Source organism: Grammomys surdaster, unplaced genomic scaffold (genome assembly GCF_004785775.1).
Source record: "Grammomys surdaster isolate TR1022 unplaced genomic scaffold, NIH_TR_1.0 125976, whole genome shotgun sequence".
Lineage (NCBI taxonomy): Eukaryota > Metazoa > Chordata > Mammalia > Rodentia > Muridae > Grammomys > Grammomys surdaster.
The window spans coordinates 387,090-411,564 of NW_021620792.1; the positions used below are offsets into that span (position 1 = coordinate 387,090).

The following is a 24,475-nucleotide window of genomic DNA, read 5'->3' on the forward strand; positions in this document are numbered from 1 at the left end:
TACATTTTGATAATTTTGAAAATTTTGTTTTCTTTGTTTTGAAGCAGAGTTAAGTTTTTACGTGAAGAGCAGACTGGGTATGGAGGTGCCAGAGACTGAAGGAGGGAGATTGAGAGTGCTAGGCTTGTGAGCTGCAGAAGGGCTCCAGGCCAGCCCTAGTCGCTTAGTGAGAACTTGTGGAAGTGAATAGCAGCTGGGCCAGTTCCTGGTCAGCAGGGGAGCTGCAGAGTGGAGGGCCGGCAGCCAGCTCCCACCCTGCCTACCTTCCTCCTTAGTAATCCCTTAGTATCCCTAAACACGGAGGAATGGCCCCTGATTTAGCTCCATCTTTTTTACATCCTGCTTACATTGAGACATACCCTGTCATCTGTACTTTACCAACATAATTGGTACCAAATGGTAATTTGGGTTAGCTTAGATTCAGGATTAGCATTGTGTTCATGTTAATAGATGTCAGAACTATTTGCTAAGTTCTGATGGCTTCTCCTTTTCAGTGTCACTTGGAGACAGAAATATTCTTTCTCCTCCCCCCTTCGTCTTCTTCCTCCTCCTCCTCTTCTCCCTCTTCCTCCTCTTTCTCCTCCTCTTCATCTTTTCTTTCAGTGTAGGGCCTCACTGTGTAGCCCTGCTGCCCTGCTGTTCTGAATTCACTGTGGCCCAGGCTGCCGGCCTCTGCCTTCCACACATGCCATGACGTGTGCCCTTTTTCCTTAAAGCCCATCTCTGTGCTTTCTTAAACTTTTTTTCCTTTCAATTATATTTTGCTGGAGAAACTTGTATGATTCTGGGCACATAGATATGTAAGACGCGTGTATCAGCCAGACATTTATAATAACTGTAAGAAATCCTAAAAACCAACCAACCCCCAAAACCCAAACCAACTGTCCCCCTCCCCCCAAAAAAACCCAAAGCAAACCATATATTTACTTTAAAATAATAATTATTATACGCTTGTAATTTTACTACTTATTAAAGATGAAAGCAAATTTCCATACTAATGAGGTGGATATACTTATTTTTTTTCTTTTTTACACAAAGAATTAAATCTTGGCAGAACCATTTGAAGTGCAGGAGGTAGAGCTGATACATTTTTATTTTATAGTTGTCAATACTGAGAAGGCCACTTTGCATAAATCTGTGGTACAAAATGGCAGAAGTATATTTAGGACCATCTCATAAATTGTTGGGAATTCTATCCTTAATCTCAAGCCAAAATTTGATTGAGCAATTCTTTATGAAGCTGACATTAGCAGAGTTGGACAGATGGCGCAGCTGTGAGGAGTGAGCACTGCTCTCTGAGGGCTGGGGCTCCATCCCCAGCACCCATCAGGCAGCTACTGACCTCTGACTCCAGCTCAGCGTCCCACTGAGGGTACCTGCACTCACTTGTTCATACCCACACAGACTTACATACTCAGTTAGAAATAAAGCCAAACCCAAACAAAAGAAACTCAAGGACTCAAACAGCAAGTTTGAAAGTCAAACATTGTAATTGAGTAACATGGAGAGTGTCTTTTGGTTTTTCGAGACAGGATTTCTCTGTATAGTCCTGGCTGTCCTGGAACTCACTCTGTAGACCAGGCTGGCCTCGAACTCAGAAATCCGCCTGCCTCTGCCTCCCAAGTGCTTGGATTAAAGGCGTGTGCCACCACTGCCTGGCAAATGGAGAGTGTCTAAGTGAGGGTTTTGTTTGCTGTGAAGAGACACTATGACTGAGGCAAGTCTTAGAAAGGAAACTGTTTAATTGGAGCTGGCTCACAGGTCATGTCGGGAAGCATGGCAGGATCTAGGCAGACATGGTGCTGAAGAAGAAGCTCTACTTTGGGCTCAGTGGGCAGCAGGAGGAGATGTTTTCTTTGACAGTTTCAGTTTTTCCTGTGACCTTTGTAATAGTTTTTGTGTCTGAACCTGGTTTTCCTCAGCTCATTAGTAACCCGTGATCATTGAGGTGCTGATGACAAAGCTGCCAGTAGTTTCCAGTGTGGGAGTGCTGTCTGTTACTGCACACACATGGAGGCAGGCTGATGTGGAGAACTTGAGTTAGTATCTTGGGGTCTTTCTCTCTAGCATGTAAGATTCCAGACAGCTTTGGCGTTTCCTCTAGGCTGGTTACCAGCTGTCCTGTACTTCAAGGATGACTGGTAAGGTGGCTCCTGGTTGTCACCTCATTCTATTGTACTTAGAGGTCTCCTCTCCATAGGATAGCCTCTGCCTCCTCCGTAGCGTCTGTGTTTGGAGAAGCTTCTTCTGTTCTTTGCTGGGATGCAGTGGGAGAATGTCTGAATCTCTCAGGCCTAGTCAGCAGGCTTCAACCTATTTTCTTACTGTCTCTCTCCTCTTCTCACCCCTCACAGAGGTGCTATCCACAAGTCCTAAGGCTGAAGAGCACTTTTGCCAGTGGCTTGCATCCCATCTTTTCTGTCTCTGGGGTTGATTGCTCGGGTGACATCTCTCCTGAGCACCAGCTTCATGGTTTTTGAAATGCAGATGCTGTTTTTTGTCTTGCTTGCTGTTGTGTTTATAGTTACAGGGAGAGAACAGCCCAAAGAAATAACGTTTCTTCATTGATGCTTAGTGTGGTTTAAAGAGAGCAGAATGTGTGTGTGTGTGTGTGTGTATGTGTGTGTGTGTTTACTCTGCCATTCTTACCTGGAGCCGATTAGTTAGTTACATTGTAACAAAAGCTTCCATTATATGCAACATTTGTTTTTCTTTCCTGGCTTTGATCTGTGAGGTGATTTAATGTGTTTACTGTATTTTTCTAATCTGCTAGAGTAGTAATTCTGTCACAGTAGGGAGAGGGCAAAGGCATACTTGAGATTTTCTAGGGCACTTATATTGGCAGTAAGAGATGCATGTTGTCCGCCTCCCATGGCCTTGCATATGCTAGGCGAGTGCTGGACCACTGAGTTCCTTCCTCCACTTCAGCCCAGTAGGTTTCTTAAATCTGAATATCTTCTGAAATTTTGTCAACTGATGGTTCTGAGATGTCTGATAAGGGTTTGTATCACTTACCAGTTGCTTTGCCAGCGAGATGTAATTAGTTTGGGGCAGGAGATAAGCTCGTTTACTGTATGTAGGTCAGCCATAGCACTTGATAGCTCCTAAAGCGGAGGCACCCTGGGTGGAGTAGGCTTCCTGATGTCATGGAGGCGCCTTGTGGAGAGAGCAGGCCCACAACCTGTATTTCTTATCTCCTGCAGTGTTTGATCTGGGGTAGCAAATCTCAGTTTGCTCTTACCAACAACACATCTGTAGATTTTATTCTGTTTTAGAACCACTGAATCTAGTTTTAACTCTGGGGCCATGTTGCAAATCTATGATGTTGGCTGTAAAACATGTAGTGTGAACAGCAAGAGCTGTTCGGGCACACTGTACCCGAGGAGTAAGACTATGATATGATACGAGTCAATACACAGTCTCCACGGCACAGGCAGGGTGTTGGGAAGGGCGTCGCTCTTCGGTCTGTTGGAGTCTACTCACTTAGCGTGCTTGCCAGCTGACTGCAGTGGCCTTCTCTCCATGTCAGCTGTCCCACCAGCTCGTCTCCTCGTTCAGAAAACCTTCACTGGCTCTGTTGAACACCCCTTCCCCCACCCCTCCTTTCTGTTAGAGTAGGTAGTTTCTTTTTTAAAAATACATATCCTCCAAGAAATATACTGTCTTCCAGTGATTGTGTGAGGATGCCTGTGGCAGTAAGTCTCTGGGTTTCTTGATTCCTGAGATGGTGCAACCACTCTTAGGAATTGTTTTTATCGCCCTAGGAAGACTATGGAAAAAGCCTTGAACATTCTTAGATTAGAGAGCATGGCCATGAGCTCTAGTCATTGCTAAATTGAGCCCACGGTGCTTTCTCTGTCTGATTTTCTCATCCTCCAGGGCTAATTTTTAACACTAGCCCCATGCAGGAGCATGGCAGAATGGAAAGAATTTATGGTTCAGATTCAGTTGTGGTTTCAGTGTAGCTGTGTTTGGGACCTGACATTTGCCAGGTTTATGGTTATGGATGAGTTATCTAGCTGTGAGGAGTCTTAACTTCTTGAGCTATGTGGCTGGAAGGTCTGAAGCATATGGGAAGAACTCACATGCCCAGTGGGCTCAGGCTCTCAGTGTGCCATGTGCTGGAACGGCTCACATGGGAGACCACCTTTGCCCCTTGAATATTAAAGCCTCCCATTTTGGTTTTGTATTTTTAGAGCTTATATGTAATTATGCATTTGTTTATTCTTTTAACATAGATATATATCTAGGATAATTTGAATATCAAAATATTTAAAGGTTTGCTCCAAAAAACAATTCTTGGAGAGTAAGGGATTGAACCTATGGTCACACATGCTTAGAGTGAGCATTCTGCCCTTCACCCTCCCAGATGGGCCTCTGCTCCCCAGGTCTGGGCCTTCAGGCAGCCTGCCTCTCCAGAGCTATACTTGAGCCTCTAGGTTCAGCGCTGAGTCAAGACTCGGAAAAGAAAATCTTGAGTCTTAGAGCTAGGCATATGTCAGAAATGGGGGACACAGGGCCAGTGATGGCTCAGCAGGTAAAATGGCTTGCTGCTGAGAGAGATCCTAGTTTAATCTCTCGTACCCACATGGTAGAGCAAGCTGACTCCCACAGGCACATGCGGCTCTTTGACGTCCCTGAGCACTTCTAGTCAGTAAATAAATGAAAGATTAAAGAAACAGGGGCTGCAGAGTTGTCTCAGTAGTCAAGAGCCTGTGTTGACCTCAGAGGACACAGGCTTGCTTAGTTTCATTTCTGAAGTTTCTTCCAAGACCGTTTTGCTCCATTGCTCTGGGTCTGAGAGGAGGCAGAGCACCACTGGGGCTCAGTGGGCAGAGATGGACGCTCCATAGTCCGGGGAGATTACAGCGTCTATGGTGAGATGGGGTGTTGGGTCTTCAGCTTTGCTTTTACTAGACACAGAGCCAAGATCGAAAGCACCTCCCCCCCATTGTCGGCTTTATCATAGTCATCTGTTAGGTGTCAAGGCTTATCAAGGTAGACTTTTATAATACTTAATTTTAGCTTTAAAGCAAGGGAACTGAATGTTTTGAAATAATTGGAAGTTTCCCAGTTCCTTTGGCTGACTAGTTACTGAGCTTGTGGCAGACAGTGCTGTGTGGAGCTGTGTGGAGCTTATAGCACACTGCTGCAGGGACAGCTCTGTAAGAGCACAGCAGGTAACAGTGGCTTCCCTCTGCCACTGAGAGTGGGCACAGGAAGTTACTGCAAAAGCCAGGGCTAGAGAACCATTTGGGATCATCCAGATATTTGCCTGCTGAGCTGCAAGGGTGTTACAGGTGAGCGTGCAAGTGAGTGTCTGTGCGGAGCTCTCCTGGGGGCAGACTCAGCCAGTGTGCAAGTCTCTACTGTGCCCTAATTTTCTACACTTGAAACATGGTTCTGTCGTCATAGTGATTTGTACCGTGTGTTTGGTGCCCGCTCTCTCTCCTCTCCTCTCCTGCCCAGGGTTCTTGGGCATAGAACAGTGTTCTTGCTTAAATGATGAGTGTTCTCCATATCTTCTCCAATTTGAACTACTCTTTTTTTTTTTATCTCCTTTGACATTTAGAAATTGTTAGGCTTTCTCATTAAAGCACAGAGATACTACTTTATTAGAAGAAACATGGGGGCTTCAACAGAAAACTAGACAAGGGTGTGGGCGTGGCAGTGAGAAGGGGGAGCCACGGTGAGCACAGAGTCACTTCCTCGGGCTGTGAACTCTGAGAGCTCACAGGCGGTCTTTGTGTCAGGATTGCCTGTCTGTCTACCTTGCGTCACTCAGATCCCAGGCCTTATAGAAATGCAGTATTTGTCTGTACCTAAGATGCTCTTTAAGATTCCATTTGCCTGATGCAACGTAAATGCTGTGTGAATACTGGGGATAATATGTTGCTTAAATAAAATATGCCAGGCATGGTGTCACACACTTTTAGTCCTAGTACTTAGGAGGCAAGTGGGTCATGTTTAATTGGAGACCAGCTTGGCTTACATAGTGAGTTCAAGGCCAGCCAAGGCTACATAGTGAGCCTCTGTCTTAAATACATGCACACAGTGGGCCCGCCCCGCGTCAGCTGTGTAAGCACTTGGAGTTAGTCCTGTTAGGTTGCAGATGGTTCCTTTCCTGCCCTGTGGGGCTTCTGTCTTAAAAAAGAATTTGTCCATAAAAATGACTGGCTTTGTGAGAGAGGAAATGAAGGATAGAGGCCCATGGGCTGTTCGATGATACAGGACTCTGGTGGCTCAGCCTTGCTCTTGTCCTGGACGTGGGTCCAGTTTGTAGCTGCTAAGGAGCCCGACTCTGTTGAAGCGTCTGATCTGTTGAGTCCATCAGCCGAAGCTTCAGGAGCTGTGAAAGGAGAAGTGTGTGGACTGCGTGGCAGCGCGCAGCCTCTGCTTGCTTGTTTAAAGTTCTGGGTTTTAAAATGGGTTTAAGAAACAAAAGAGCCGACCACAGCAGAGGCCTGCTAAGGAGGGGAGGCTCTGTGCTGCATGCTAAGTAACATGCCTCAGCTGCTGGAGTGCCTCAGCTTTGTTAGCTGCTACTTCCTGAGGAGCCAGCCTGGCAGCAGGCTGTGCTGACCCGGTGGAAACGCCCACCCCCTGAACTGCTGCTGTGGTGGGGGAGCGAGGTTGGGGAGCGGGAATTCCTTGGAATGTCTTCTACAAGCAAAGAACCCCGTGTTCCAAGTCCTGGGGACCAGATATTTCAGATGGTAGATTTTCAGATTCAGGGCTGTTGACATAGGTTTCGCTGCTTGCCATCTTAATGTGAAGTGAATCTCAAGCACTTCCAAGTGTGGATTTAGAAATACTTTCACTATCGGGCTTTTGTGTTCGGAACGATCAACTTGGACTTTTGTTGTTGTTGAGATGGTCCCTCTACATAGTCCTACATGTCTTGGAACACTGGCCTCAAACTCACAGGAGATCCATTGTTCCTGCCCTCTGAGTGCTGGGCTTAAAGGCACGGGCCTCCATGCCTCAGCAGTTATTTTAAAATCTTGTTTTATTTATTTATAAAGACATTAAAAGATTTTTAAAAATAGGAGAGTTTTGCCTGTCTGTGTGTGTGTGTGTGTGTGTGTTCACCAGGTGTGCCTGTGCCCACAGACATGAAGAGGAGGGCTCTGGCTTTCCTGGAGTCAGAGTTAAGAAGGATCATGAATCAGTGTATGGTTCTGGAGTCCAGCTGTGGTCCTCTCCAAAACTGCTGAGTAATCAATCTCTCCAGCCCCTTATTTGGTTTTAAAATAAGTTTAATTTGTGAATTGAATATTAAGTAGTAATTGAAGACAATATTTAAAAGTATGGGTACCTAGTAAATGATCAGGAGAATAAACATGTTTCAACAGCACATAATGATTACCAGCTTGTTTTATTTTGGTATTTAATATGATTAGTTTGTTCTGACACCCTTGTCTCCAAACCTAGAGGAGCTGATGTGTGTTCTTTGTTTGAAGAGACCTTTTGGTGTGAATTTGAATATAAATGCCTATTTTATCAGCTTTCCCTTTTTGTGGGAACTTGCTTTTAGTGGTCTGTAAGTTAAAAAAAAAAATCAAAACTATTGCAAATTTCTTGTTGTTTTCCAGGCTGAACTCACAGGAATCAAATGGCGTAGGTACAATTTTGGAGGGCACGGGGACTGTGGACCCATAATTTCAGCCCCAGCCCAAGATGATCCAATCCTGTTAAGTTTCATCCGCTGTCTGCAAGCCAACCTGCTATGTGTATGGCGTCGTGATGTCAAGCCAGATTGCAAAGAGCTCTGGATCTTCTGGTGGGGAGATGAACCCAACCTAGTGGGAGTCATACATCATGAACTGCAGGGTAAGGACTTTGTTTTTCCTTAAAAAGTATTTGCATATGTTTTTTGAACAATTGTACATTTTGGAATTTATATTTAAGAGTTGCTTAGAACAGAGACCCCAGGCATTCAGTAAACAGTATGTTTGTCAGAAGTGTCCGCCCTCCCCCCCGCCCCACCCCCCCATCCCCACATCATTTCCCTTTCCTTAAACTGTTTGCTCTTCCCCTGTCATGCTGAAAACTAGAATCTTGTAAAGTCATTGCAAGTCTATTTATTATTATTTACAGACAGACAGACAGACAGTCACCATGTAGCCTTAAACTTAAAGCACTCCTCCTGGCTCAGTGTCTTGCAGGCTGCGATACAGGGGCTCACCACCCTTGCCTTCTGGCCTCTGGACTCATTTCTGTTAGAGTTCTGCAGACCCAGTGTGCAGTGTCTGGTTGGATACAAGGCTCTGGCCCCATTTTTAAATAAATAGTGAATTGTGAGTAACTAGTAAGACAGCTATATGAACAGAAATTGTTTTTTCTCTTTGGACTTTGCCTGCTCAACTCTTTGTTGGCAAATTGAAAATACAGAAATCTAATACACTCTTTATTGGACAGACCTCAAATTGACCTTGGACACTGTTTTGGGGAAAGATAAGTTTCTATAAAGTATCTCAGCTTATTTCTCTTACTGATTTCAGAAATGCTAATTTTTAACTGACTAAATTTTGACTTAAGTTTGCATTTGATACCTGGAAACTTTGAATTAATGCAAAATATTTGTTAGTCCAAACTATTTTTTATATTTACCATGCATTTACAGTATCAGACAATATTATTAGTAGCTTTCATGCCTCTAGCCAGATTTCTCCTTCATATTCTACACAATTCTCTAAGTCAGGAGCCACTGCAGGGTTCATTCTGTGGTTTGAGGCAGGCCTTCCCACGCTGCTGTGCTGCTGCCCGAGGGCTCTCCGAGTCCGAGCCTTGTGGAGCTGAGGATACCTTGCTTGGCTAGCCTGTATCCCCATGGGGAGTGCTGGCCCTTCTTGCCTGGCTTTATAGCTTCACCTGCTCTAGTTAATTTGTGGTTGAAACGTTGCAGGCATTGCTGAGATGCTTTGTTAGTTTGTATTCTTATTATTTATTACGGGAAGACATAGAACAAACTCCAGTGTATTCTTGTGGGTCTGTTTTAAAGGTTCTAAATTTGCCTAAAGGATTTCCTGCCAAACTCTTGAAACTTGTTGGCAACCCTGTTTGTTCCCCCCCTCCTGTTGGTTGTGTATCTTGCCACAGCAGCTAGGGGGCAGTACAGCACAGTGAACTAATTGCTAACTCTGGGCTGTAAACCTCTTACCTGATGTTTGTTCACTCCTCTAGGTGAGGTTGCTTACTCTATCGTGGGCTCATCAGCATACGCTCAGAATTCCCGGCTGTCTCCAAGCCCTGTGTAGTCAGTAGGTGATGTAGACACAGTTAGAGCTTCACATCACCTACGGTTTGGCTTTTCAGTCTCCAGGAGAGCTTCTAGATGGTCGATGGTCCTTCTTATATTGTGTTTATTTGAATATAAAAGTATTGCATACTTTTAATTTTTTCGTGTGTGGAGTTTTAAACATTTTTCTCCTTTAGTTTTTAATCTTAAAAAATATTTTAAACTAACCCTGAGTGATGGATTATCTATTGACCTATTGTGGGAGTGCGTGTGCACCGTGGCGTGGCTGTGGAGATCACAGGACAACTGCTCTCTGTTTCCTTCTCCCATGTGTCCCTAAGGCTGCGGCTCAGGTGGCTTAGTGACAAGTACCTTTCCCTGCTGAGCCGGCTCCCAGCTCTTCTCTGTTATCTTTGGTTCTGGTCCTCCTTACTGATGCCTTAAATTCACGTGGTAACATGTCAGAAAACAAATGGCCTGTCTTGACAGGAGAGTGAGTGCTGTTCTTGGAGCTAAACCTTGTGTGAGTGTGGGCGGTTCTTCCCTAGCTGCTTTATGTCACACGTGTAGTTCATTAATTTCAGAATATATTGGCAAAAAGTTAAGCAAAGATTGACTTATTTTTAAATAGTTTTTATTTTGTTTTAGATCATAGAAACATTATTATTATTTTTTAAACCAAGGTCTCACTTTGTAGGTCTGGCTGACCTGGAACTTGCTCTGTAGATCAGGCTGGCCTTGAACTCACTGGAATCCACCTGCCTCTGCCTCCCAAGTCCAGAGATTAAAGGCATGCACCACTTCCTGCAGACGCACTGCACTTTAGTTAGTAGATACCATGTGAAGGAGGCCGAGGAGGCAGCGGGGACAGCCGCCGTCTGAGCCTGGGCATGAGCCGGTGCTGCGTATCGAACCTTTGTCTGATACTGTCAGCTGACTGGTGTGTTTGCCCAGGGGAATGGTGTCCTGTGTATGCTCTTTCCTTTTGAGAGCCGTGAAGTGTCTGCTCTTGCTGAGCAGCCATGACATCCTAAGTGTCTCCTCCTCTCGGTGAGCTGAACATTGGGAAGCTTAGAGCCGGTCACAGCAGTTGCCCACCTCTGCGTGTAAAAGTGGCTGGAAGAGTAAATTGTACGGCTCAGTCATTAGGAGATACTTGGAATCTTACTAGAAAAGTGAGCGGCATAGTGACGTGTAGTCAGGAAAGCCGTGGGCAGGGGAGGAACAGAGTCCCTGTTGGCTGCCACAGACTCAAGAGTGTAACACTTCCCTTCCCAGTCTGTTTAAGCATTATTTTATTTTGGGCAATATAAACGTTAGCAGAGTCCTGCTAACAGGTGTGAGTGTTAGGCACAGGGCAGGCAGCACTGTTAGGACAGTAACAGAGGGATTGAAGACTGTTCATGCCTTTTGGTTCTGTTTTGTACCTTGTCATTGTGTGACTTTGTAGCATACTGCTAGCAAAACAGAGTAAATGCCAAGCTGCTGCCTTGGTACATGGGTACATGGTATCCACGTGTACTCATTAGTAAAGCAGCCTTATGGAGAGAGTGCTCCTTCAGGACACAGTGTTGGATCCCTACCTATGTACTTAGAACACTGAAGTATCTAGAGCCCTGTGAGGAAAGGCGGTGAGGTGAGGAAAGGCGGTGAGGCAAGGGAAGGTTGGGACATTGTGAGCTCCAGAAGTTTGGCTTCTGATGCCTGCATACTGACACCTGCGTAGTTACTTGCCAGCCGCGAGCCTTTGCTTACTCTGTTTAACCCGTCTTGTCTGAGTCTCCTCACTAGAAATGGGATTATGAGGCTAAAGTTAATAAAGACCTGAGTAGCACACATAGCATCCCTCTGGAACTGGAACTGGAACTTAGCTGTTGGCCATTGCTACTGCGCTGATAACCCTGAGCTTGCAGATGAAAATTATAGTTTGGCATTTTCTAAGCAATTGATCTTGTTCTGGGTAGCAGGTAGTGCCAAATATTAACATCTACTTTCAAGCTGAAATAATTATTTTCTAGTTTTAATGTTTGAGGGGGGGAATGGGGAATAATAAAAATGTCACAGTAGTAAATGTAACATGCTCAGAGGAAATTTTTCTGCATTTTCTATAAATTTTCTCTCTGTATATGTGTGCACATGCTGTGTGTGTGCATGTGCTACTGTGGACATGTGTATATGTGTGCACATGCTGTGTGTGTGCATGTGCTACTGTGGACATGTGTATATGTGTGCACATGCTATGTGTGTGCATGTGCTACTGTGGACATGTGTATATGTGTGTACATGCGGTGTGTGCGCATGTGCTACTGTGGGCATGCCATAGAGATTGGAGAACAACAAGTGTTGGGAGTCCTCTCCTCCCACCCCAGATTCTGGGGCTTGGATTTGGGGCAGGTCTGCAGGCTTTTGTGCCAAGGGCTTTTACCTGTTGAGCCATCTTGCTGGCCCCTTCTCTGCATTTCTTAGCAAACCCAGATTGTTGTGTGGCAAGGACAGTAGTTTTAGCTTGTTGTACACGCTTAAATAGAACTAACTGAGACCGCTGCCATGTGTCAGAGCAGGGCACCCCGTGAGTGTGTGCGGCTGGATGAGTGTTTCCATTTGTTAGAGGAATTGACAGTCTAATGTGTGTAAGAGGAGGTGCACACGCTGGGCTGTGCACAGACCACTACTAAGAATATGTGCGGGGGTAGACCAGGATGGCCTTGGCCTCACAGGGATTAAAGGTATGTGTCACCACAGCTGACCTGAAACATCGTTACCACATTTATATTTTCCTATAGTTGTGTTCTGAATTAGTTTGCCAAGTCTATAAAGTAGTAAAAGTTTTCATTGTATGATGACTGTGTGAATATTTATGTTTATTTAAATATTTAATTAGTTATACATACCGGAGATGTGACATTTAGTAAGACTTGAATGAGTAACAAAGTCTTATTGTGAAATTATGGAAAGATACCACTCAGATTCTTTGGTGTGAAGAATAGGAAGAGACTCGGTGAACTAGAATTATTAAGCTAACCGTGTTTGGAATCGAGAGAGCAGGCTGAAGTCTTAACTTTCTACTGTAAATAACATCAGTGTGTCACCGCAGGCAACTTACTCAACCATGTAATTAGGGTTTTTTTAAAAGGAAAAATGAGACATTTATACCAAGATTGTTGTGAGATAGAATGTGAAGAGAAGGCTCGTGTTCTGCTGATACAAAAATTAAGCAACTGGCAAAATTATAAAGATTATTGCTTTAGGGAAAAGTCAAAGTTTTGATTTGGGGGTTATTATTAGGAAGCAGAGACATCGTGGCCTAATTTATTTTTAACCGACATGAAAACTGTATATACAGTGAACCCAAGTAAAAAAAATTTTAAATTATTTCTGATATTTTTAGTTATGCGTGTGCATGTGTTTGTCTGCGTGTGAATTTGTGCACACGAATGTGGGCACCTGAGGAGCTCAGAGCCATTGGGCCTCTTAGAGATGGAGTTGTAGGAGTTGCTGCCTCATGGGGGCTCTGGGAACTTCTGTAAGAGCAGGGAGCTCTCTTCTCTGCTGAGCCGTCTCTCCAGCCTTTAAGGAAATGTTAGTTATCTTTGGAGCAGATTAGATTCAATCGACAGTAGGTAAATCATATTTCGTGCATGAATGGGAAGAATTTTGGTGCAGGATGTGCTGTGTGTGTTGTGGTCATTGCATGGTGTGGGGTGTGCTGTGTGTGCTATGTGTGCTATGTGTGTTGTGGTCATTGCATGGTGTGGGGTGTGCTGTGTGTGCTGTGTGTGGTGTGGTCATTGCATGGTGTGGGTTGTGCTGTGTGTGGTGTGGGGTGTGCTGTGTGTGCTGTGTGTGTGCTGTGTGTGGTGTGGTCATTGCATGGTGTGGGGTGTGCTGTGTGTGCTATGTGTGCTGTGTGTACTGTGTGTGACCATTGCATGGCATTTTTGAGGCTTGCCATGTTCGGTTGTCTCTCCTGTTCACTGGTTTCTTTTTCTTTCAAAAGCTTGTCTTTGCATAGCAAACTTTTAAGATTTAGTTGGGGTTGTTGTTCATTAAAAGGATAAAATTATAGCCCTTGTTCAGGGTGGCCAACTTAAGTGTAGGACTGGAAATCAGGAGACTTCATAAATGGTGCTTGAGCTATAGGCCTAATTTAAGAAAGAACTGGGTATTTGACTATTGCTTTGAAAGGCGTTAGAGACATAGGTATGCGTAGAGGCGTGGTCTTGGCTTTAGTAAACCCTTTTTGCTGCCATAGTTAAATGACACTCTGCTGTCACTGCTCTTTTATATAGGAAAGGGTGTGTGTCCCTGACATAAACTGAGGTTTCCAGAAGGATCGTTGTGGATGAACAAGGTCTGCACACAGGATCCCCTCGGTTTTGTCATGGCCCGTCTTTGCGTTAAATGTAGCTGACCCAGCTGCAAACCAAAGTGCAGAAGACATTTCTTGCTTTTGTCACATCTCTAATAGCTTAACCTTGCAACCCCCAGTTAGTCTAGAATAATACGCAGAACCTAGCAGATTCCACTTTGACAACAGGGTGGAAGATGAATGAAATGCTTTTGGGTCAATAAAAACTTGATACAAATGCTTGATAAGTGTTATCGTCTGCTCGTCTAAAGTGGCTTGCCGAAGTGCTAGGCTCTGGCTCGTCATTGGAGGAGGCCTCTCCATTGCCTTTTACCATCCACTGCCATGCTGCCAAACATGGCTGTGGCAAAGGCTTGCCTGAGGCAGTGGGTAGTGCTTAGGCTGCCTTGAGTTCTGAGGTCTCTGTGCTGAAAGTACAGGAGACTAACATGGCTTGTACATTACTGTGCCGAGTTTATTGTCAGTAATGGTTAGAAAAATGTTTATAAGCACAATTTCCATTTGATTTTGTTTTACGCTTCTGTAGTTGGAAATGGCTACTTAATCTGCTCAGCCATGAGTAGTATTAGCAGCTGAGGTTTTTACAACTGATCTCAAGTATGGGAACCGTAAGGCACACATAGACCAGACACACAGTCAAGCTTCCCTGCAGATGCAGTCTCTGGCACTCACTGTAGACTCATTTTCTGACTGAGCTGATGCCCTAATGTGACCTGAAGAGATTCCCTGGGATCCAGCACAGCTGCTCAGTGTTCTGTGGGTTTCTTTAGACCTTCCCACAAGTCGGGGCCACAAACCCTCTTACAAACTCAGTGTTGGTAAATGCCTTGTCTGTGTGATTGGGTCACCCTTGCAGTGAGTCCAGCCAATGCACATTATCCTCGAGGCCCATCTAGGGCTGAACTAAAGGCCTTCTGTATTGCCCACATGACGGTGCAGGTGGTCTATGATGTTACGGTACTGGGACTGAGTGTGAAGACTGCCAGGGGCCTGTGGTGCCAGCACACCTTCCGGTCTAGAACTGATGACACAGCACAACTGGCCTGACTGAACAAGGGATCCAAGGGATGAAGTCAAGTATTCTTGTGTTGAAGCAGGTTGTGTGCATGCAGTGGAAAAGCAAAGATTAGCACCCCAACTCTGTCATTAGCCTCTTTCCTGTACACGTAGAATACCTCAGTTTTAGAAGTTATTTTTATTTCTCAATTTTCTGGGCTTGGGGAGGAGACAAGATGCCTTTCTGAGTTAACTCTGAAAGGCTTTTGTTTGTCAGGCTGGCTTCCTGGCATAGGGTGGCCTGGAGGGCAGTCTACAAGTGCCTGCCTGAGGAGTGAGGCGGGAACCTCAAAGGTGCCATCTCTACACTAAGATGACTTTCTTTTTCTCAGTTGATCTTGAACTTGTTTAAATGTGAGCTATTTTGGTGTTTGCTATTTATAAGGAATTATGCTATTCACACAAAGATATATTTAGCATAAAGTAGACAAATTCAGATACTCTCTGCTGAGTTTCAGGTACTGTATTTTTAGGTTGTTTTAGAAAGCCTGGTAGATGTTTATAATGAGAAGCATGGCTGCAGTGGCATCCTCGGACAGAAGGATGCCTGCGTGAGAAGGACAAAGGTGTTTGATGGCAGAAGCCATCTCTACTGCATTGAGTGACCTTGTCTGTCACACGTTGCAGATGCTAATGCAGGACTGCAGGTGACCTTTGTTCCTCCCTGCTTTCTACTGGAGACCTTGAACTCACCCCAGTGAACTCACCCCTTAGCCTTCCAAGTGCTAAGATTGCAGGGGTGACCTTGTGATGAGTCACACGTGGTTCAGTGTGGAGATCAGTGGTCTCCCAGCATCACTGGCTTTGGCAGTGTGAGGTGAGGTCCTGAACATTTTGTGTGGGAATCTCAGATAGGACCCTGAGGTTTTAAACAGTGTGTGTCTGGGAAGCTGCAGCTTGTCCTGAGCAGGAGCTGGCCGAACTTCTTACAAGCATGGTGTCTGTAGAACTAATAAGGCTGTTTGATGAGCATGGATTATGACTCCACGTTCATGCTGTATGCCATAATGAATGCTGCTTTTTCATATATTTTATTGGTGGAATTATTTTTATTTGTACTTATTGCACCTAATTTTATAGTAGCAGTAAACAAGGAAGGATAATGGCCTTGAAACCAGACAGTGATCAGAGATTTATAGTTAGTGTCTGTGTGCCAGGTATTTTGATCAGTCTTTCAGTAGAAAGTAGTTTTGCCTTTACTTTTTTTTTTTTCCGTCTTACTTTGGATGACTTATAGGAAATAGTCAGGGCTCTGCTGCTTTGCCTTTACCTCTGGTGTTGATTAAATAATATGGGGTAGATTTAGTATATACAGAATAAATGGTGGTGGCTTTTGCTGTGGTGAGACTGTGTGAATTAGTCTCTTGTTACCTTAGCACTGTCTCTGTTGAGACGCTTTCTTTAAAGAATAGAACATATACTTTCTGTCAACTTGTAAGCTGTCTTAAGTTTGATTTATTTCTTCAGAGCGTGTATGTTTGTGTGCACATGCGTGTGTGCACAGCACAGTGCGTATGTGGAGATGAGGGAAGACACTGTGGGACTCTGTTCTCTCCTTCTGGGACGTGGTTTGGAACTCAGCTGCAAGCACCTTTGCCTGATGGTTCACCATGCTGGTTTGTTTGCAGTTTACCTGTCACCAATTGTTGATGGCTTCTTCAGAAACATAAGAGTCCTTTTCTAGGCGAGTGCTTAGCATCTGAGCTTGAGAAGTGGGGATCTAGAAGAGCTGGTTTTGTCACGTAGTTTCCATGTAGAAGTCTGAGTGAGTGAGCTGGAAGAAACAAATATTGACTGAAAGCCTTATTCACGTGATTATTCACAGCAGTTTCAGGTGACCCTGTGCTCCTGCTATTGGTGTTTATATGGTGGGTGCTGCCAGAGCCAAGCTGGGCTGCTGTTTAGTCCACGAAAGTGACGCTGAGATAGCGTGGTCGCTGTGCCCTCTCTCATCGTGTGGACATCTAACTTAAATGCCAAGAGCACTTTAGAATGCAGGCTCTGAGCACTCAGAGCAGGATGGAGTCCTATAATTCCAGCATTCGTAGGCAGAGGCAGGGGAATTGTCATTAAGTGTGATTCTAGGCCAGCCGGTGCTTCATCTCAAGTCTTGTCACAAAACAAAGCAGAACAAAGAAATTGGAAGCATTTTCTAGTTTCTTTACTTCTTTCTCAGAGTTTGTAACTCTTTTTAAAATTGATGAGTTAAGCTTGAAACTGTTTTGTTTGCTTTTTGAGACATGGTCTCTCTGTGTATCCCTAGCTGTCTTTGGAACTCACTGTATACATTAGACTGGCCTTGAACTCAGAGAAGCTTTACTTAAAAAGGAAAGATGGAAAAAGCTAAAGGAACAGTCTTACCTGAACTCACATGGGAGTGGCTGGCATGCCTCTTAGAAATAGCTCTTTTCCCTTCCTCTGGATGAAACACTTTGAACCTTCAGCAGCTCGTCTACCTGGAGAGATTCTCAGCCTGTGGTCACGTCATTGCATATTGCATGGGAATTCCAGGCAGAGACACCAGAGGTATACTGAGGAACCAGGAGAGAGCCTGTGAGAAGCCAGCCAGCGTTGAGATCTGGCCCACAGACTCACCTGCTCTCCCCACCACCCCAACCTCCCCCCCCCTTTTTTTTAAACTTTGCACAAAGGAAAAAGATATCATTGACTTGCCAAGTGGCTGGGATCCACAAGACTGTTCTGTCAAAGTTTGAGGGCCTGTTGTTTGGAGAAGACAGAAAACTAACCTTGCCTTTGCTATATTTAGGAGGAATGGGTTATAATTACCAATATGCTAAATCCTGTAAGGAGAATTTGAATTACATAAGAAGAGTAAAGCTACTAACTGTTAAAGGAAACCAAACTGTTAGTTATTTTTTATTCAGTATTTTGGCTTTAGAATAATATTGCTTAAAAGACAGCCTGATCATGGAAGAACACCTTTAGGATTAATTTAGCAAAGATGTACAGCTAGAGCAGTGGTTCTTAACCTCTGGGTCATGACTCCTTCCCTTCCCTTCTCTATTTATTTTTTTCAATTTTATTTATTTATTTATTTATTTATTTATTTATTTATTTTGATTTTTTTGAGACAGAGTTTCTCTGTGTATCCCTATCTGTCCTGGAACTCACTCTGTAGATCAGGCTGGCCTCGAATTCAGAAATCTGCCTGCCTCTCCCTCCCAAGTGCTGGGATTAAAGACGTTCGCCACCACCACCTGGCTTACTTTAATTTTTAAAGATGCATTTTATTATATGTATATGAGTGTATGTAGGACTTTGATGACTTTTAAAATTAGAGGTGACATGAGAATGTTACTGGTACTCACTCCTGTGGGGATGATAAGGAGCTTACATTCAAAGAAGCATCCCTTGTAAGTCACCAGTCAGGCAAGAGCAGGCTCTGTAGGGAGACAGTTGATTACGTGCATGACAATAAAGTACTGTGGATTTCACCAGGCAGCCTTTCTGGCTCCTGGGTAGATAGGCAGTTAGAAAGTAGGTGTGGTCCCGGTGAGGATACGGCCATCTTTCGGCCACCTTTCCTGGCCTTCAGCTCTTGGGATGAAGTAATCTTGATCTGCCACTCACCTGTCGCCCTGAGTGTAGGAGAAGGAAGAAGAGGAAAAGCAGTTAGTGAAGATACAGAAACTTGCTGGTGCCCAAACTGGAGGAAAGTTTGGTGTTACAGATGTGTGTGTGTGTGTGTGTGTGTGTGTGTGTGTGTGTGTATGGATGCGACAGCGAGCCCATCAGGTTTGATTTATGGTTGAAAATATTTCCTCTGGCTTTACCTTTGAACTAGACATTCTGAAGGGCTGGTTTATAGTTTACTCTTTCCTTTTATAATCTGAGGGAAGAAAGGATATAATATGGTAATAAATGATAAATGATCTGAGTTCATTAACTAGCTCTCGAATCTAGTCGTTGAGTTATTGCTGCATGAGAAGGTCGGTCAGATGGCCCCAGAAAGCTGTTTCATCCCCGCCCCCGACTCCATGGGAGCAGGCGGGTGAGGAATCCACACCCATGTATTTCACTGTATTGGAGAGCAGTGAGAACTGGGGTCTCAACTAAAGCGTTCGTGAGTTTGCAAGTAGTGGCTTCCAGCCCCAGATATGTCTTAAATGCTTATACTGGAACTGTAATAGACAACTGTAGATGGTTTTCTTCTTTCTGATAACAGTCTCTGGTTGCTATAGTAATGTCCCAGAAGACAGCCATAGCAGCTAATGACAGTGTATTGGGAGTTACCTTAGACTGTGGTGGATCTTCAGCTTCAGAGAAAAAAATGACGATGTGTTACCGCTTCCTGTGACCTCTCTCCTTTAGGCCCACACGTAAGAACCATGTGTACTTAGGAATTGCTTGAGATACCAGTAGGTGCTAAGCCTATTGTCTTATATAATTTGGTTATTAGGACTGAACATATTTAATTTTGCTTCCCTCATAATAAGATGAAGGCTTTTTGGGATTTTTTTTGCGGGGGGGAGGTGGTTATGTTCATATAGATTAACTTTGTATCTGTCCAATTGTTTGAGCTTGAAAAGGACTCCTTCTACTAGAAAGTGCCAGTTTATAAGTGTCAGCATACGCAGGCAGAAAGACGGGAGCCTTCCATTTCTGATGCTGCTCAGAACTTTTGTTTTTTTTCCTCTTAGTTACTTTTATTCAAATAAAGTAGCACTCCCATAATTTATAGAAATTAACTTATTTGTTATTATTGAATAATTGTTTTGAATCCTCTGGGTTTCTGAAAGGATGCGTTGTGCATACTGAGTTCTAATGACAGACACGACTTCGGTGCTCTGTGTGTATGACTCTAAGACCTTTTTTATTACTTAGCAGACACTGAGCTGCCCGTGTGCTGCTGATCTTAGACTCTGGCAGTTCAGTTACTCTGTCCAGGAGTGCTCCCCAGCATAGCTAGCTAGAACCACCTTTTAAAAGTTTTAAAAAGATTTGTATGTGTTTTGCCTGCATATATATCTGTTTGCTATGTGTGAGCCTGGTGCCTGTAGAGGCCAGAAAAGGACATCAGATCTCTTGGAACTGGAGTCACAGATGGCTGTGAGATGCCATGTGGGTGCTGGGTACTAAACTCTAGTCCTGTGCAAGAGCATCAGCTGCACCTTAACTGCTGAGGCATCTCTTCAACCCCCAGGAACACATGTTAAACTGAATATAATAGAAGATGAAGATGTAAGGTGGGCAGTCGTTGAGACGGGAGTATTGTAACACTGACAGGGGAACAGAAGTCATTTGGTACTTGAGATGAGTGGCTATCCTTGTTAAGTTGAGCAAAGCTTGGAATACTTTAGAATTATTTTTCTGATGTATTCTTTAATCATGTACATTAATCTTGTATTTCATTAAACTTACTTTGAATTCATAAGTTTGCCTGCTTTTAAGTATCAGTGAGGCTATGGTGACCCATGTGTTGTCTCAGAAACCAGAGGGGCTGGCGTTGGTGGTGAGCTTCGAGAAAGGCTCTTTATTCTAGTTCTAGTCCCTGAGTGGACAGCCAGGATTCGCCCTCGGATGGAAGGAGCTTTGTCAGCTAGGCAGTCTGCAGCACTTAACTGTCCAGGGCACTCTGACTCAATACTCTGTTCAATATGGTGGCCATATGCCACATGTGGCTACTCAAGTTGATGTTCATTGTAATTAAATATATAGTTCAGACCCTGGCAAAGTTCCTCTCTTCAGCCATGACTCATTGCAGTTGCTCAGAGGTCACATGTGGCTGGTGACATCCTGCTGGACAGTGTAAATGAAAACCTTTCTGTTGCTTTGACAGTTCTGTTGGCAGTATTGGTCTAGATTGGGTTCCATCCTAAGGAAGAGGCATTAGAGGTGTCTTCTGAACAGAAGGACCCAGCAAGATGTTCTGGGAAGGTGGTGTTTGCCCAGGGCTTGTTGAAAGTGTCAGAGGTTTCTCCTCCTTCTTTTCTGAGATGGTAGTAAGTTTACTTATGATGGCAGAGAACTAATTTTTTAGTGATTTTTCGCAGGCATCTCATGCACAGTTCAGATGGTGAGCCATTTCGACAGCCTGCCGTTTCCAAATGCTGCCACTGCTGTTGGCTGCATTGGGAAACTTCTTTATTTCTCATGAAAACACTTTACTGTGTACATTTTTCTTAAACTCAGGCAGGATTTGTGGCTTATTTTTGAACACTTAGGCCTATGTGCCAAAGAAACTGCAGCAGATGAACTGAGCCAGTTTTTAGATCTCAGTGTCCTTGGTAGACATGACGGCGGTTCAGGACAGATCTCAGTGAGGGATTTTCGAGGTTGGCTGGCTATAGGAGATGGATAAGACAGCAGAGGTAGGACGTCCACCAGCTTGGGCAGTGGCATTCCTCAGTGGAATTCTTGTGTGAGGGTGGAGAAAATAGGCATAGCAGCAGCCACCACTTCTGACTGCCATTGCTTTGTTACTTAGCCACAAGCTCCTGCTGCCTTGCGTGCTCTGCAGTCACAGAGAGCCTGTAGCCTGGAATCAGTAACCAGTGATTTCCTTGTCCTTGAAGTTGCTATTGCCAGGGTATTTTCTCATAATAGCAGGAAAAGGGACTAGGACAACTGTTATGTAGTGTGCTCGCACAGTTGTGTGTATGCACAGTTAGCTGTTAGGTAGGGTGCTCTCACAATTGTTTGTATGCACAGTATGAACAGTTTTCCTGAACATTACCTGGGCTACTTCTGAAGTAACCTTGGGGTTTGACATTGGGCTAGTGTTTTAAAGAGGCTCTTAGGACACTGGTGTGTAATCCTCAACATAAGGCTGTTTGTTCGGTGTGAGTGCTCTCAGAGGTCTGGGGCGGTGCCATGGCATCTCCTCAGTAGTGCTCCCCAGGAATATGATGATGCTACACTCAGTCCTTACACTCCTTGAGTGTAGTGAGAAAGCTGTCCAGCTCATGTCAGAGCTTGCACTGATTCCACTGAAGGCTCTTCCTCTGAGGCGAGCCTGAGGCCCTAGGTGCTGTTGTTTGACTGGGGTCTTTAGGTGCCATGCTCTGAAGTACGCTTGTTGAGTTGTTTCCACTTCAGTTGGATGAGTACAGTCTGTGGTAATTGATTGCTCAGAGCCTTAGAAAAAGTCAGGAGGAAGTGATTAACTTATTAGGAGTATTTTATTTCAGGGGAGAGCCTCATTTTGGTTAAACTGTGGTTAAATCCTATTAGAATTGAAACCCTAGCTCAGAGGAGGCCCACTTGGACATCGGGACTTACTCCATTTGAAGCATTATCTGCAATGCTGCTGTTGTATACCATCTTGGAGGGGTCATTTCAGGGCTGTGTGAGCAGCTCTGAGCCCTGACAGCAGTGTGACCTCTCTCTTAGTAGTTGGCAGACAACAGTGAGGAGGCAGAGCAAGAAAACTAGTTAGGAAGGAAAGGTTAGCATGGCCGAGTGCCCTGACTGTGAGCTGTGTTGCTCATATGAACATAAAGCCCCAGGCCAAACTTGAAGCCGTATGTGATAACCTTCAGTTCCTTTTTTTTTCTTTTCTTTTTTTTTTTTTAAATATAGTTATGTAATTTTTTTTTTTAGATTTATTTATTTATTTTAAGTATATGAGTACACTGTAGCTGTCTTCAGACACACCAGAAGAGGGCATCCAATCTCATTATGGGTGGTTGTGAGCCACCATGTGGTTGCTGGGATTTGAACTCAGGACCTCTGGAAGAGCAGTCAGTGCTCTTAACCGCTGAGCCATCTCTCCAGCCCTCCTTTTTTTTTCTTATAATGCAATAATTTGAAAAAGTTTCTTAATGTGACCATAGGTATCTCATTTAATTCAAAATAGAATTTCTTACAAGAAATCGAACATGAGGCATGTTGTATCAGTTTGTGGTCGCCTAGAAAAGCCAGCTCTTGTATGTGCACTGATAATGGGTACCTACCGTACCGCTGGCAATTTAAAACCGTTAGGCTCAGAGCAGTTCTCCAAGTCATTGAAAATTCATCTGCAGGTCCATTTTAATTGACCAAGAAGTCCACCTGTGCTTTTACCAGGAATGTCCCTCTGGTCTCCTCAGGGTGAGCTGCACGTGGTGGCTCTTGCCGTGGGGGCTCGGATGTGTCCAGTTGTTAGTGTATTCTCAGTTGGGTCTGACGCTTTATCCGTCATCTACAGTATCTGAATTAGGATTGTTTTTCTTACCTATGATCAGAGCAATTGAATCTTGTCCCCAAAATGACAGGCGTCACATGAGGAACATTTAAAGATAGCTTTCCACAGAGATGTGTCTGCCAGCTCTGTGGAGCAGCCGGGGTATAGCCATTTCTTCAGCTGACTGGGCTTCATATTTAAATATTACCGTGGGCTCGTAGATCCCAGCATGGCTGTGCCTGCCATCGTTGATGCTGGAACGATTTTGGTTTTCCTGTTAGAGTAGTTTTTATTCTGCCGACATGGTTCCTTAGTAGTTGGTGCTCTCCTTGATGAGTTCTTTGGTGGGATGAAGTCTTTTAACATTTTCTGTTCCAGATCTAGACTCAGCCAGTTTGCCAAAGATTTTGAGAGCCTCTAATTGGAGATTTAGGGCCATGATCTGGGCGTGGGATGCTTGTAGCTGTGCAGTCATGGTAAGACTCCAGTGACGAGATCTAGGTAGAGTTTTTGTGGACTAAAGTTTCAGATTTGTCGTGGAGTGGCAGAGCACGTGGCTAGCCATCCCTCTAAAGCACGCAGCACTTGCTAGTTCAGGATCACAGCTTTTACTGTTACAGCATCGTCCTCTTGGGCTCGTGCCTTTGTTCATGCAGAAGAACTGGCTCCAGAATCTTTTACTTACTTTAATCTCACAAGGTACATTGATACTGTCATCAACACAGAGAATGGATGGGTGCACATATGTCACCGAGAGATAATAAACTCTACAGAGAAATCTGGACTGATGGTAAAAATGGCAGCATCTTAAGTTCCGTTATGGTGCCAAGGGAGAGCGAAGGCAGACAAAAAGGAGAGCAAAGTGAATTGGAGACTTTCCCCTCCCCTTTGGGTTCTGATATAGGGTCTCACTACGTAGACCTCAGTGTCCTAGAAGTCACTCTGAAGATCAGGCTGACCTCAAATTCACAGAGATCCACTTGCCTCTGACTCTCAAGTGTTGGGATTAAAGGCATGTGTCACCACCGCCTGGCTTGAAGACTTCTCAAGAGTGTATATTTGAAATTTTAAATTTCTTTTAAATGTCTTACTTCATATGCATGAGGGTTTGGCCTGCATGCATTTATGTGTACTGTGTTCATGCCTGGTGCTCGCAGAAGCCACAGGAGGACGTCAGATTCCTCCGTCACTCCAGTTAGACTGTGGTGAGCCTCCATGTGGCTGCTGGGATCCGAATCTCTGTCCTTTGCAAAAGTCGCCAGTGCTCCCAACCTCTGAGCTAGCTCTCCAGCCCCATTATGGTTGACTGTGGTCGCACACCTCTTTGATCTTAATCCTCCGGAGGCAGACAGGTGGGTCTCTGTGAGTTAGAGGCTATCCTGGATACGTTTTGAGACTCTATCTAAAAAAAATAAAAAATTAAAAATAATTATTTAAAAAGTGCTCATAATCTACCGCATGCTGGGGATATGTTTGGTAGTTTTTTGGAGGGGTGACCTGAGTCAGAACTCTACAGTGACTGAAGGTAAAGTCTGACTGCTCTTCACAGAATGGTATACGTTTAATGTTTGCACTACGAATGTCAAAGCTTTCATTTTCAGCAGTGTGAGGATAGGATAGCCCTGTGAGCAGCAGTGTGAGGATAGCCCTGTGAGCAGCAGTGTGAGGATAGGATAGCCCTGTG

General features: G+C 44.4%; 1 protein-coding gene across 2 annotated transcripts in view; it reads left to right on the plus strand.

Moving 5' to 3' along the window:
- Med13l (mediator complex subunit 13L) overlaps positions 1–24,475 on the plus strand; it is a 203,458-nt gene that overhangs the window by 29,639 nt on the left and 149,344 nt on the right. For both annotated transcript variants that reach the window (XM_028753911.1, XM_028753913.1), the window contains exon 2: positions 7,596–7,833. In XM_028753911.1, the coding sequence (XP_028609744.1) occupies positions 7,596–7,833 (238 nt within the window). The remainder of the gene's footprint in view (positions 1–7,595; positions 7,834–24,475) is intronic.